This window comes from Neopsephotus bourkii, unplaced genomic scaffold, assembly GCF_033783945.1.
Source record: "Neopsephotus bourkii isolate Nb327-2 ecotype Australia unplaced genomic scaffold, CSIRO-AGI_Nbou_v1 NB_1036, whole genome shotgun sequence".
Classification (NCBI taxonomy): domain Eukaryota; kingdom Metazoa; phylum Chordata; class Aves; order Psittaciformes; family Psittacidae; genus Neopsephotus; species Neopsephotus bourkii.
This window is the reverse complement of record NW_026901525.1, coordinates 3,172,937-3,187,037: the sequence shown is the minus strand read 5'-3', so window position 1 is coordinate 3,187,037 and position 14,101 is coordinate 3,172,937. Positions and strand designations below refer to the sequence as shown.

The 14,101-nt window shown below is 42.8% G+C and overlaps 1 protein-coding gene across 2 annotated transcripts in view; it reads left to right on the top strand.

Annotated features, from left to right (window-relative positions):
• Positions 1-14,101, top strand: part of THRAP3 (thyroid hormone receptor associated protein 3) — a 29,738-nt gene that overhangs the window by 5,515 nt on the left and 10,122 nt on the right. For both annotated transcript variants that reach the window (XR_009726580.1, XM_061360779.1), the window contains exons 3-5: positions 3,612-3,697; positions 9,563-9,724; positions 13,078-13,989. Coding sequence is in view for 1 of the 2 variants with exons in the window: in XM_061360779.1 (XP_061216763.1) it covers positions 9,588-9,724; positions 13,078-13,989 (1,049 nt within the window). In the remaining variant the exon portion in view is untranslated. The remainder of the gene's footprint in view (positions 1-3,611; positions 3,698-9,562; positions 9,725-13,077; positions 13,990-14,101) is intronic.

Below are 14,101 nucleotides of genomic sequence, written 5' to 3'. Positions count from 1 at the left end.
CTGACATGTAGATAGCAGCAACTTTTTTTCCACTTCAAGTAAGTTCACAGTAAACCCTCGTGCAGCTGCAGTCCAAAGCTTGTTGGGAAATAGATTTTACATAGCTGTCATGCATGGCAAGGTTCGTTTGTCATGCTCCTGGGCTGCTCTTTTAGAGCAGGAGCTTTAGTTCACTGCAGTGTATCAGTGGTTGTCAAACTTCACGGATGTAGGAATACCCTTTTCAACTTTTAAGCTAATGTAGGAATTTGTGGTTATTTGATTTGCTTTTTGATAAAGGCAATAGGTCTGGGACCTGCAAGGGGAGAGCAGGTGCCGTGTGCCTTTGTGCTCACCATGGGTGGGTTGGAGCGAGGCAGGTTTTGGGGCTTGCTCTGCATGAGCTGCCAGTGGCAGCCTCAACAGGTGTAAGTGCTGCAGTTCCTTCCAGGGAATTCATGTGTGCTATGAGAAATATCCTTCTGCAGGAGGAGAAAGAACAGCTCTTCTGTTCTTTGCCAGATCCATGTCTAGAAAACAAAGCTCGCTCTGATCTGACACCAGTGTCTGGCTGCTCTTGCTAAATGTATTATTAAGCCTGAGTGCAAGAGGAAGTACTATGTTAGATCAGACTTATTGCATGTATTCTTCACATGAGCCCAGTAGTTCACATTTGGCTTTTTTAACCATTTTTGCCATATTGCTGGTGTTTGGTGTTCAGGTAGCAGTTTGGTGCTGGGCACAGTGCAACTCCTGTGCTGTAGGGAGTTACTCAAACCAGATCGTGCTGGAATTAGTTTTAGAAGATGCTGACAGTTACTCTTGTGTTTTATTTGACATGTTTTAGTTCCTATAGTTTGTTATTGTATCTTAACTATTATACTACTGATAATATTACAGGTGTCACTTACCTCCTCTACTGCTCTGGGGGGCAGGAGAATTAAAATGCACAATAACAGTGACTTTTACAGGGTTGTGAGTTACAAGATCACATATAGGACTGGGTTTTGAAGTGCTTTTGATTTCCTGCCTCTGCTAGGCCTGGGTTTAGGCGATTTCTACTGTTTAAGTTTATCAGTAGCTAATTTTCTTACTTTCAGTGCTTTCTAAAAGAGCACAGTGCTGACACTTCTGTTTGAGTCACCATTTTGCAGTATCTTTGATATCTTTGTCAAGTATGAATCGGGATGTAGGGTGAATCAGCAATAAATAATTTTTATCTTCTGAGGGTTTAAGTTGTAAGGAGGCAGTTTTTTGATAGGACAAAGGCTGCCACTGTTTAAATTGATGTAAGGCTTTTAGGTGTCTTATCCAAGCATTGAAAAGCTTGTTTTGTGGGAAAGAAACTGTTTCTACTATGTATTTCTGTGACTTTTTTCTAAGTGTACTTTTGTAGTGGTCGCTGCTGCCTCATTATGCAGCGTAAGATGTTCTGTGGGATTTTTTTTTCCTCTTCTTTAGAATGAACTAATCTTGTTTGGGTTTTGGAGCTCAGGATTAGGAAGTGTAGGGCCAGCTGAAGGAGAATTAATAGTTTTGTTCCCTGATAATGAAAGCTGTCAGGAGCAAATACTGCAGCACTTGGGCTGCTTCTCCCAAACCGCATGCTTAAATGCATGCAGCTCTAAATGGGTGCCACGGTGCCCAGGCAGGAATGTTTTCTGTACCAAGGTGCTATCTTGTTTGCTTTGGGTCTTACAGCAAAACAAACTGCAGCAGTTTCATTAAATGCTGGCCAGAAAGAAACAAGATCATTGTTGTTTTCCTACCACAATTACACAGAGCTTTCTAGAGATGCTTTTACAAAACCAGTTAATATTTGCAAGTGTCTGGTTTATAAACACTGATAAAGTGAAACTACTGTAATAGGTTTCACAGTGCTGGACACGCTTCTGAGGTATGCACATAGACCATTCAACTTGTTTCCAAATGTTCCTAGTGTTTATGCTCAGGGTATTATAGGCAGATAAGAAGACAAATCAACTGCTACTTGTGGCAGGGACACCTCTCGTGTTTGTCTCTAAGCTGGCAAGTTGTGGTGTTACGTGGTGTAGCAGTCCTCAATGACATGCGGGAGATGGAGTGATTTCAGCTGTAACGTTCTGTGAGGTGGCTTTTCTGTACATGGCTGTGGTGGTTCTGTTCTGCTTTAACATCTGAGAGGTCTGAAATAATGGTGAGTCCTGCTTGAAAGACTTCAAGCAAAGGAGTGGAAGATGGAAAGAGACAGTCACAGAGCAACAGAGGCCAGCTGGAAACAGGAAACAAATTCCTGGAAAAAGGAATTGTGAAAACTAGAAATGTTCTGCATTTGACCCAAGTCTTGGCATATAGAAATGTTCTTTACAGTGTTCTGGAATAAGAAACTCTTGGACTATATCTGCTCCATCAGAGAGCGTTGAGCACGTTTCCTGCTTTTCTTTCCATATCTGGAAGAAAGGTTAGCTCTTCTTGCTTGTTGTCAGTTGTCTTGGGTCACTATTTTTTGTAGTGGTGCTCTAAACATGGGAAGGGAATTGTTCTACAAAAGAGAATTCGGCTGTTTATCTGGATGTCACCTGTGTGCAGTGGGAATGTTGGCGCTTGGGGAAGAGGCAAAAAAACCCATACAAACACCAAGTGTTTTACCACAAAGCAGGACGTGATGGTTCTGGCAGTTTCGTTTTCCTGGTAGCCATTGTGAAAGGCTGAATGTCAAGGGTCTTGTTAAAGTAAAAGACAGGATTTCTCTCTTCTGTGGAGGTTTAGATGGATGGATGCGACAACAGCAAAATCAAATCTGTGGTATGGTGTTCTTTATTTGGCTATTTCCAAAGGTTGGTAAGTGTGATTTAGAGCACACTAAACATCTTGGGTGAGAATAGGATGAAATCACCATTCCAGAGAAAGTCTGATCTTCAGGTAGCCTTGAAACCTTCTTCAGTGAAGTAAATGAAGAAATCAATGGCTTTAAAGAAGTTTATATTATGGTTGAACCAGAGTAAATGACATTCTTGCTCTTAGGGCAGAGGTTTAATAACATGAAGTGGGTTATGAGTGTTTACTGTTGTTTTCTCTTTTAAAACTTTCAACCCTCTCACAGTGTGTGGAAGGACACTGAAATATAATTGCAGACCTGTCAAAACAGCTCTCAGTGGACTGGTGACCCCTGGAAGATGGAGATATGCTGTTGCATGAATTTATTAGGAAAACAATTGTTTCTCTTGGCTTGTGGATTCTCTTTACAATATGGGGAAATCCTTAGTCCCAAATCCAGTAAGACTGTGTAAATGAGCTAAGAGAAGTTAACTTCCATACGGCTGTACAGATGTAATGATAGCAATTAGCATGTATGTAACAGGAAAGGGGATGGGAGGAGGAGGAGGAAGGAACAAGTAGACTTAAAATTGTGAAAGCTTGAATAACCATTTAAAAACCTCTGTTCTTCGTAAAAGCACATGAATATTCATGGTAAAGTGGGTGATGAACCTTTGCAACGTATGTGCTCTGTTGAAATACTTCAGCTCCGATGGACATTTTGGGTACAGCACTGGGTGCCAGCTTAAGGAAGCTCGACTCCTGTTGATTGGGGTGGCAGCAGGTACAGCATTGTATGTACAAAGATGCTTCAGTGCATTTTCTTCTCATTTCAGGTTTGCTTCTGGATTTCATAACTGACAGAGCTGAGACGGTGAAACCTGACTGTTGCAGGGTGCAAGGTGTGAACCTGCTCAAGCAGGTAGGGACACAACGGAAAAGAACACCTTCAAAAGTGCTAGAACTGCCTGTTTTGGAATATGCCTTCTTATATCCCTTCTATCCTGGCCATACAGCAAGTTGACCTGTATCAGTTGAATTCTTTTTTGATTGTTAATGTTGCTGTGTAAAAAAGACTTAAACAGGTTGGAATTGTAGAATCATAGCATAGTTAGGGTTGGAAAGGACCTTAAGATCATCTAGTTCCAACCCCCCTGCCGTTTCTTCTGAAGAAGAAACTCATCTTCACTTCTAGAATGTTTTTGGCTTCTCTTTCCAAATAGCTGGTAAATATAAGGGTAAAATAGATCAACTTTGTGAAATAATGTGGGATTCCTGGAAAAAGTGACCATAAAAATTCTCCATAACTATTCTGAATAATAAATTTCTGAAGCTGTGGTAGCTGTGGAAGTATCCAGCAGTAAGAGACTCTTGACAGTGACTTCTTTTCATTGCTGTGGAGCAGAGTTGGGTTCTGTTGGGAGACTTCAAACAGGTAAAACATTAACTTCCCTGGCAGTGCTTCATGAGAAAAGTTTGTTCTCTGGGCAAAGTCCATTCTGGTGGCTTCCTAGGAGCATTTGCTCTTGTATCATTTTCAACTTTGAGTGGTGTGATGATTGCCATGAGGATTTAGAAACAGAGAAGGCAAACTTTGCTGCTTGGAATTGACTCCAAATTTTGGGAAACACTTCTTGTGAGGGGCTTCCAGGCTGCTGGTTCTCCATTTCACGCCCCCTTGTTTATCAGCAGGGCTTGTAAGAATGGGGTCACAGGATTAACCTGGATTAAGAGTATTCTTGTAAAACAGAACATTAGTAACCTCTGTCATGGCATGGAGTAAGTTTAGGTTGTAGATGATTAATTCATTGTACTGGCAAGTTGGGAACTTTCTACATGGGCCTTATTGCTAAGGTAGTAATTATTCAAACTACATATTGACAGAAATATCCTGAGAGACATCTGTGTTAATTTTCATTCTAGTTCTTTTAAGGAGTAGAAGTGGATCTGCAGAAATCATCCACAAAGGTTACTGTTAAACATCAAAGAGGGCTGACTTTGGCCATTGTCTCCAGTTGTTAGATGACTTTTGTTGCTTACAATTAGCAGCATGGGTCCTGTTTGGATGAGATCCTTAGAAACCAGGACTTTATTGCTTTTTCTCTGTAGATTTTAAAGAGTCACAACAGTTTTGTAATGACAAAAGTCTTTTAGTTCTGGAACAGAACTCATTCTCTACTGTATTGCCACCTCTGTAAGAGTCTTCCCTCTCTGAATGGCACCATTTGTAGCATGGCAAAAAAAAGTTCTTTTAAAGCAGCTCAAGAACTTCCAGAATGAAGTAGGTTCTATTAGAAGTGCTGGTAAAACACCATGCAGGACTGCTCAGCTTGTGTTGCCTGCTTTACTTGACAAGAAAGAGGTTTGAAGAGTTTGTATGCCTTTGGGATCAGGGTGGGAAGTCTTTGATGATCAGAAGGGGGATAGCAGCAATGTGGCAATGTGAGAAGTGAAATTCACTTCAGTTACTGATTGCTGTCAAAGACTTTCATAGCTCAAGAAATCCTCTTCCTTTATTTTCCCTAATCTTTGGAAGAAGGACTCAAAACAGTTGAATCATAGAATCGTTAGGGTTGGAAAGGACCTTAAGATCATCTAGAGATGTTTCCCAGTTTGAGTCTTGCTGTTCAGTGCACTGGCAATGCACTTTGAGCAGACTAACCAGCTGGTTGTTAGATTGACTCTTTGCTCCACTGACCAGCTTCAGTGGTTTCAGATCTGACTTGTAGTAAATGCAGCTGCTTTTAAAGCTGTGTCATAGGAGTGCATTTAGCAAACTAATTTGGAATACAAATTGTTTCTTCAGGCTTGGTGTGTGTTGAATTACGAGGTATGTTACACAGTCTAGTTTTATGGCAGATAAACAAGCTGTCAAGTGTCTGGTTTCCAGTAGGGTAGTGCTTTACCAGCAGTTTTAAACTCGACACACTTAGGATCAGTGCTGGTATTTCGGGATGTGAGACTGCAGTGCTTGGGAAGATCTACTGGACAGCTTGGAAGTGGCACTTCAGAAAAGACAAACTGTAAGAGCCCCCATTCTGAAAACTCCTGGCAGTGTTTCCAGGAGTCCTGGATCAGGCAGCAGGGATCACCAGTGTCCTTCCTAAGGTAGAGGTGGAGTCGGTGTCATGGGAAGGCAGTTGTGTAGCTGTAGGCAGGAAGAAAATACGACTTCTAGCAGAGGAGACTGCTAACCACAAGTCTCTGTAGCACTGTGAATGCTTCTGCTGCAGTCCCCACTCAGGAGCAGACACATTCTACTTTCTAGAGTTTCAAAAAGCAGCATCGTCCCCTGTGAGCTCTGTGGGGCTGGATGCAGTTGTGATCTGGGGGCACAGCATCATGGTGGGTGGAAGATCTAAATGGGGAGGTGATCACAGCTGCCATTGCTTTCAGAGTTTGCTGCATTTAAAATCAGAGCACTCCTTGGGGTGTTTCATAAGAACAGATTCTTTCAGCACAGTTGGGCTTTTTCTGCTTACCAGCTGAACACGTTTTATCCGAGTCAGTCATTAATTCTTAGAACAACTAGATGTGTATCACAGTGCCTTTACAAGTGCAGTGTTGACACAGGGGAGCTGAAATGACTCCAACATTGAGTTTGTTTAACCTTTTGAGTGCTGATAGAGCATAGCAACTCGGTTTCTATTCTAGTAGGAGTTACCTCAGCTGGTAGGAATGAATCAGCTTTAAAAATATTGACAAAGATAAACCCTTCCATGACAAGAGAGCTTTTGGCCCACGTCACACATTCCAAACTCGTGTTTGGCCAGTAAGTGCTGGGGATCAAAGTAAAATACAAAGACTTCAACAGCCCAAAGCAAGTGATACTTTAAAGTCTTTTTTTGGGCCTTCTCAGGATTTACTGAGAGTTGTGGCCACTTTTGCACTGCTCGGTCAGCTCTGAGAATGTGATTTTTCTTGGAAAAATGAGTTATTTCAGAGAGATGCAGCAGAGGGGAGCTGTGGTGAAAGCTCTAACCGTATTAGTCTAGTAAGGTATTCCAAGCAGTACAGTGTCAATAAAGGTATTACAGATGATAGTACGTTGCAGTGTAGTTTGTTCTTGAATTCCAGGGTTCTCAGTAGAGAGCTGTCCTGAAATTACACAGTTTATGGGGTATATTTCTAATATCTTTACAGAATATAGTGCTTTTTTCCTCCCCTTGGTTTTAATGTATCAATAATACTGACTCAGAGAGGCAATTCAGATCCTTTCATCCATTCTTTCCCTGGAAAAAGGACCATGCGTTTGATTTTAATCCCTGGTGCAATTTATTTTTTCCTAGTAGAACAACCGTTAGGACACATATTTCTTCCCCTGCATGCTTTCTAGTGTGGAATATATTAAACTACTTCAGTTGGATTGATAGAGCACCTTAGGACAGTGAAAGGGAAGAACAGGAGCATGTAACATGGTCTTTATAATAAAAGCCAGCTTCCTGTTTCTGTTCCTGAAAGTGCCCTGGCAGTAGCTGGAATATTTGCTCACCATATATGTCATTTGGCTTTGGGGAGTGACTCAAAGTGAAGACGTTGCAAGTCAGGCCACTGGAATGTGCTTAAAATGGATGCAGCAGCAGCAGAACTTGATGGGGTTCTTTACCTCAATGTCTCTATTGTAATCAGTAGTTGGAAAAAAAAAGGATTAAATTGTCCTAATAGAGTTCCTTTTTTCTTTCTGGATTCATTAGTCACTTCTGCTGCAAAGTTTATTGTAACCTTTATGCAATGCTGAGTTAATGCAAATCTTGTCTTTACAAACCTTTACCTAATTCCCAGAACAGTCTCAAGTTTTTTCCCTCTTTTGGAGTGTGGGCGATGAGCATTGCAGAGCATTTGTTTCACAGATGCTCAGGTTTTGGCAGTTTGCTGTCAAAATGCCTCTTTGTTCATTTCATTGTTTGAGATGCTTTTTAGCCATTGAAATAAGTAATTAAAGTAACTTCCAGTGCCTGATCTCTGGACCCGTACAGCAACTACAGCTTTGCTGTTGAACATGCACAGATAGAAGCAGAACTGTAGATCTACCAGTACACTGGTGTTTTTTTCCTCTGCCCAAATTACTTGCAGTTATGCAATATTTTACTAAGTTTGAGGGAGAGAAAATGTAATTTCTTATAGAAATTCTGAAGGAATTCTGTTAAATGCTAAATAAATTGCTTCTGATACTGTGAATGAAACTTAGCTATTGTGTAAAGAGAGCAGATTTTCTTCTCAGCTTCAGCAGCTATCTCTGGAGTTGCAGAGATCTTGATACCAACTGCTAGTATGGAATACTCGACGATCCAGACACGACTCAAACTACCACTTAGTCCCTTTCCCAACCCACTACTGAAACATCCCATTTCTAGGAATGGAAGTAGGAAGGAGTCTGGGACCTTAATCTAAGAAGTGGAGTCCCTTCCTCCTTGCCAAATCAGTGCCCAAAGCATTTTCCATTTAAGCTGAAGAATTATACTGGAACCAACAGGGATTCCAAAGCTGGAGCACATTTTGCAGCATGATCAACCTTTAAATTGTAAGGAATTTTGTTTGTGGCTGGATCCAGTGCTGAAGTAGGTCAGCTATTAACTACGGCTGAGAAGCACTGTAATGGCTGGGTGGAAGAGGCTCTACAGCTCTCCCAGCCCATCTCCAGCATGCTGGGTTTGCTTCCACAGCCACTGCTGGGTGGGGAGGTTGCAGAAGGAGGTTGTTGGTAGCAGGAAGGGGAAGGCTTGGGAAGGTCCCTGTCAGAAGCTGCAGAACTGTGTTATGAATTTCATTCTTTTGGATGCTGACAGGAAAATCTGGCTGAAAGAATGAAGCAGCTTGGATTTCATCAATATTTGTACCAGCCTTTGGATGTAAACCCTGTGACACACACAGCCCCCTCTTAGTAGTCCTCAATATTTTTCTTCCCCTGGAGGTAAGGTAATGAAAATCCATTAGGAAGTCTTGCTCATTGATACAAAGTCGATGTTTACAAGCAAGCAGATCAGGTAGGATGTAACTGAAGCAATTACATGCTCAAACTATTCCCTGAAACATCTTTTAAGGGTCTCTTTACCTGGACACGTGCCTGAACTCATAATTATAGCTATTCAGAGTCATTTAATGCTACAGCGTAATCTCTTTGGTGTCTGTGAATACTTGGAAGGACCTCTGAATTATTTTGGCTGCAACAGAACTCCTCCCTGGATGATACACGCTGGTAACTGATCATAGCAACTGCATAAACTCCACAGGCAGACAGGACACGTACGGCCAGGGTTTAACCTGGGTGTTCAGTGCGAGGCAGACCTGTGCAAACAGGATTATATTCCTGAATCTTGGATTATCATTTGTGTTCATGATTCCCTCCTGAAAAATTATAGAAGACTTTGGGGTTGGGTTTTTAGTTTTTTGACGGTAAGCCTTTGGGTTTCCTCACTGTTCTTTAACCCAGCTTTGCTCTCTTGACAGTGATGCGACTGAAATGAAATGGGTTGTCTGTGTAAAGGTGTTCCTGCTTGAGTGAGCAGCATGGCCTCTGCCTGTTCCTGGGCTTTGCACTAACTTGCTGCTGTCAACTCTAGCACTTGTGTTTGTAATTACTCTGAGGTGAAAGCCTGTTATCCTTTTGCAGATTTCCTCCTGAAGTACTCCTTCTATTCTGAGCCTGACACCATTCATCTGTTATTTAGGCAGCCACTTCCACCATTTGCATTTCCAGCCTTACCCAGTTTCATTTCACTCTGGAGTTGGTCAGGCTGCCCATGTCCCCTCAAATCTGACTTCATTTTTCACGTACTTTCTCATTCAGGTACAGCTGACGGGTGCTTGCAAAGATGTCTAAAACTAACAAGTCCAAATCTGGATCCCGCTCTTCCCGTTCGAGGTCGGGATCGAGATCCCGCTCACGATCCTTCTCCAAATCCCGCTCCCGTTCTCGTTCTGTCTCACGGTCAAGAAAGCGCAGACTTAGGTAAGTGCCTGCAGCTCTGGAGCCAAAGGGTGTAACTGCTGTTCCTTTCTGTCCTGTTCAGATGGTTTGTCACTTAATTCTTTCCCAGGGAAAGGCTTTAATTAGATTCTAGGACAGATAGCATCCTGTTTCCTGCCAGCCTGTACTGTTCTGAAGTGTTTTCAATGAGCTAGGAGAATGAATTGTTAAGATACTTCTTTTGAGCTCTTAATCTGGTCTCTGTAGCGTGTTTTTAGTGAGCAATAACTTTTTCCCTGATGTAAATACGAAGAGATACTCTAATGCACAGTTTAATCAGAAGGCGGTTTGGTTAATATAGTTCATTTTGTTGGGGGGGGGGTGTTGTTAAAGACCTTTTTAGACTGGTCCCTTAGAGAAGACTTCTGTACTTTGTTTCTCCTCAAAAGTATTAATAGAAGCCTATGTCAAAACGCATGTGGGTTTCTTCCCACATTCTTCTGCAGTTCTGAACTGCTGTGTGTAACAGGATAGCCTGTTGGGCTTTCCCTAATGCGAAGTAGAGACAATCTCTGAGCTCCAGTTGCCTGTGTTAAAAGTATTCATGGCTAATGATGATGTCTGAAATTACCAAAACAGGACACAGTGCAGAAAATGCTAGCTTTTTATCCTGGCTTGAGATCATTTTGAGATTTTGCTTTTGATCAGATGTTTGCTTTAGTGCTGTGAGAGAGTTTAAGTGCGTGTTTCACAGTCAAAGTAGGCAAGAAGAGTTGGGAAGGTCCATAGCAAAACATGCTCCTTTGTGGTGTTAAACATCTCTGGCTGTTTTTTTTTAATCTGTTAATGTAATTGATCCCAGACTTTGCAGCTATTGCGTGTTTTCCCCCTCTTTCTAAAACCTGATTGAAATGAGTTTTAATGTCCATTTAATATACTGCTGTTACTTGACAGCTGTGATTGTTCTGGATGGATAAAGTAGATAAATTTCACTACAGTTGATTTGGAGAACTCATTAATGTTTGTAATAGTTGTTCTTGCCTCCTGGAATTGCTTCTGATCAGGCTCATGTCTTCTCTGGATATCAGGATATCTGTGTTTTCCTTTTCTTTTGGCTAAGCATTATGTAGCTGGCAGAGGCGTTCCAGTTGGACTGGGTATGATGGTGTTCAGCTGCTCTCTCACTGATCTTTAATTAATAACACATATCATTAGACTGCAAACACATGCAACTGCTAACAGTTAAAGAGAGGTTTAAAACGCAGAGGCTGTAATAAATGTAAAGTTGGAGGGAGAAGGACATGGCAAAAGTGAATTAGAGGCGGAGTCTTGAGTCAAACCAAGTTCTTGCAGAAGGAAGCTGGAATGCTGGAAGAGACACAGTCATTTGGGACTATCTGCCTAGCTGTGAAGGAGCTTTGACAGTTGAAAACAAGGGCACCCTGTGCAAGCGTGATTGTTTCCTCTGTGCTGCTCCTGAATCCACTTGTGCTTTGTAAATAAGAACCAAAATGGAAGGGGTTAGTACAGACAAGTCACCCTGTATGGCGTTAGGATATCTTCTGAGGTAGGTCTTGTGGTATTTTGGCATGAAAGTCCATTATCATGTACTTCAGCATACACCACAACATGTTTGACTCTTCCTTTGGTAGGTTTGCTGTTTGTTCTAAGTCGTATTGCCATGTTGGAGGCTGCCTAATATTTCTTGTTTTCTTTCTGGCTTTATTTTACCTGTTGTAAGATCGGGGGTGCTTCACAACTGGAGCTGTGTGCGTTGGCTGTGGCTGGCAGAGTGAAATCTCCCTGCTGCAGCCTCTCTAAAACCATAGAGCAGATTTGGGAAGCTGTGTTCAACGCGTCCCTTGCTGGTAATTGATCACAAATGCAGCAGTTGTCTGAAAATAGGAGTGTGTGTGGTGTTAGTGCTTTTGACTGGGGCTCATTACAGTTGTTTTCCCATCTGCCTCTATGCTTTTCCTTCTTATTGTTGCTCAAGCGATGAAGTGTCTCAGAGAGGTTGTTTAGCTCGTTTGGTTGTTTCAAGCAGAGGATGAAGCATATGTTAAAATTACCATTAAGCTATTTGCTAGCAATAACTACGGTGTGAACAGACAGCTTCCTGCTAAACTGTAATGTGTATTTGATAGGTGGAAGAAATAAACACAGAACTGAAGTCCCTCTCTGCATGCATTTATGCTCATCTGGTAGGAATTCTAACAGCAGCGTTGTATTCCCTCACATTATGGGGGTTTGGGGTGTGAGCAGAGAGGGGGCAGCAGTGAGTTGTGCATTGCCAATCTGTGAAAGAGCCAATACACATGTGTTGGAGTATGACCAATGAGACCAAGAAGTGAAAATGGAAAGTGGGAATAGTTTCAGTGAATATTAGTTACTCAGATTCCATTTGGAAAAATGTCTTTCTCTGTTTAACTGTACTAGTTTGGGCACTTCCTCTGTTTTACCAAGGCAAGTTTGCTAAAATCTCAGGCTTTCAGCAGGTTTGTTTTTCCAACAGCTGTGAAATGCTGTAAGGCTGGCATTTAATCCTGAGCTACAGTGGGGCTTTGAAACAGTCCCACAGCTGCAGCTCTGAAACTTGCATGGGAGGGACTACTGGAACGATGAGCCTTTGACGTTTTGCCACTTGACTCCATTCTCACAGGTTTTGGGTTCAGTTTTGTTCTCCGAGTGTTCTCGTTTGGGGCCCAGGCGAGGAGTGGGACACTGAGCAGTGCCATCTTGCGGCCTCAGCCTGGAAATGAGTGCATCCATCTGCTGTCCCGCTTCTTTGGAGTTCCAGCTTCTGAACTGGGGCAAGGGCTGCACCTTTTGAATCTTAAAACTATAGAGCAGTGTGCTGTTTGCTGCAGTGCTGCTCCCCTCATGTTGAGATGTTGTGATTTATATAACTCACCTGGCAAAGAAGTGGGATTTCATCCTGATTGTCGGGATTTCAAAAGCACATGAGAACTTGGGACACAAGAAGATGATCTTGGATCATGTCTCATAGCATGACATCCACAAAGAAAGAGAGAGGTCTATGGCGGGGTATAACCTTGACTTTGAGCTGTAAAGGGCTGGAAGTTTGCGACATGTCACTTTTTCCTGAAGCTGGTTGACAGCCATGTTCATCCTAGAAAAGCTAAGCAGTAGTTATCGTGTCTCTGCAGTGATCCTGAATGTTTGTTTGGTGGTATCACAGATATGAGTTATTTCCACAGCAGTTTATTGAGGGCAAAGTGTAATACCTCAACTGGACGAGGCCAAACCAAAGAAATCAGTGTTAAACCTTGAGAAATGCCATTTTCAGCTACTTTTCTAGAAAACTTCCAATAAAAAGTTGTGACAGAAGAAGAAACCTTGAAGTATTTGTGTAATTTTTTTCTTTTTCTCAGTTCTAGGTCCCGTTCAAGATCGTATTCTCCATCTCATAACAGGGAGAGGAACCATCCGAGAGTCTATCAGAGCCGGGATTTCCGAGGTCATAATAGAGGCTACAGGAGACCATATTATTTTCGAGGCCGAAATCGAGGGTTTTATCCCTGGGGCCAGTATAATCGAGGAGGATATGGGAATTACCGGTCAAACTGGCAAAACTACCGCCAAGCGTATAGCCCTCGTAGAGGGAGGTCGCGCTCTCGTTCCCCCAAGAGAAGGTCTCCTTCGCCCAGGTCTAGAAGTCGGTCTAGGAATTCTGATAAGTCATCTTCTGACCGGTCCAGGAGGTCTTCCTCTTCCCGGTCTTCCTCAAACCACAGCCGGGTGGAGTCTTCTAAGCGTAAATCCGGAAAGGAGAAGAAGTCATCTTCCAAGGATAACCGGGCATCTCAGCCTGCAGGAGATAATCAAGGAGATGAGTCTAAGGAGCAGCCGTTTTCAGGAGCAGTGGCTCAAGATGTCAAGGCATCTGAGGGATCGAAACCATGGCAGGAGATGACCACCTATGGTACAAGTTCAGCATCGAGAGCTTCTGTGTCTGAGCTTAGCCCAAGGGAACGCAGTCCTGCCCTAAAAAGCCCTCTCCAGTCAGTTGTGGTGAGGCGGCGTTCTCCTCGGCCGAGTCCATTGCAAAAGTCGAGCCCTCCACTATCCAACCCATCCCAGATGAGCTCTGCTTTACAGAGCAGCAGCAGCAGCACCTCCTTTCAGGCAGGCTCACATCAGAGTCCCTTTGACCACGGCTCGGCAGGTTTGAGCCCAACAAGGAAGAGTCCTGTGTGTAAAAGTCCAACACCAGTCAGTTCCATGTACAGTACATCTCAGAAGGAGGAAGCCACAGCTCCTGGAGGAGGAGCCTTCTCAAAAAGGCAAGTGATGTGTGTGTTGTGCTGTGATGGTTCTGTGTAGACACTCTCCAGGAGCACTGCAGGGGTTCTCCCTGTGCAGGCCCCAGCTGGAATGAGCCCCAGGGTGTGCAGG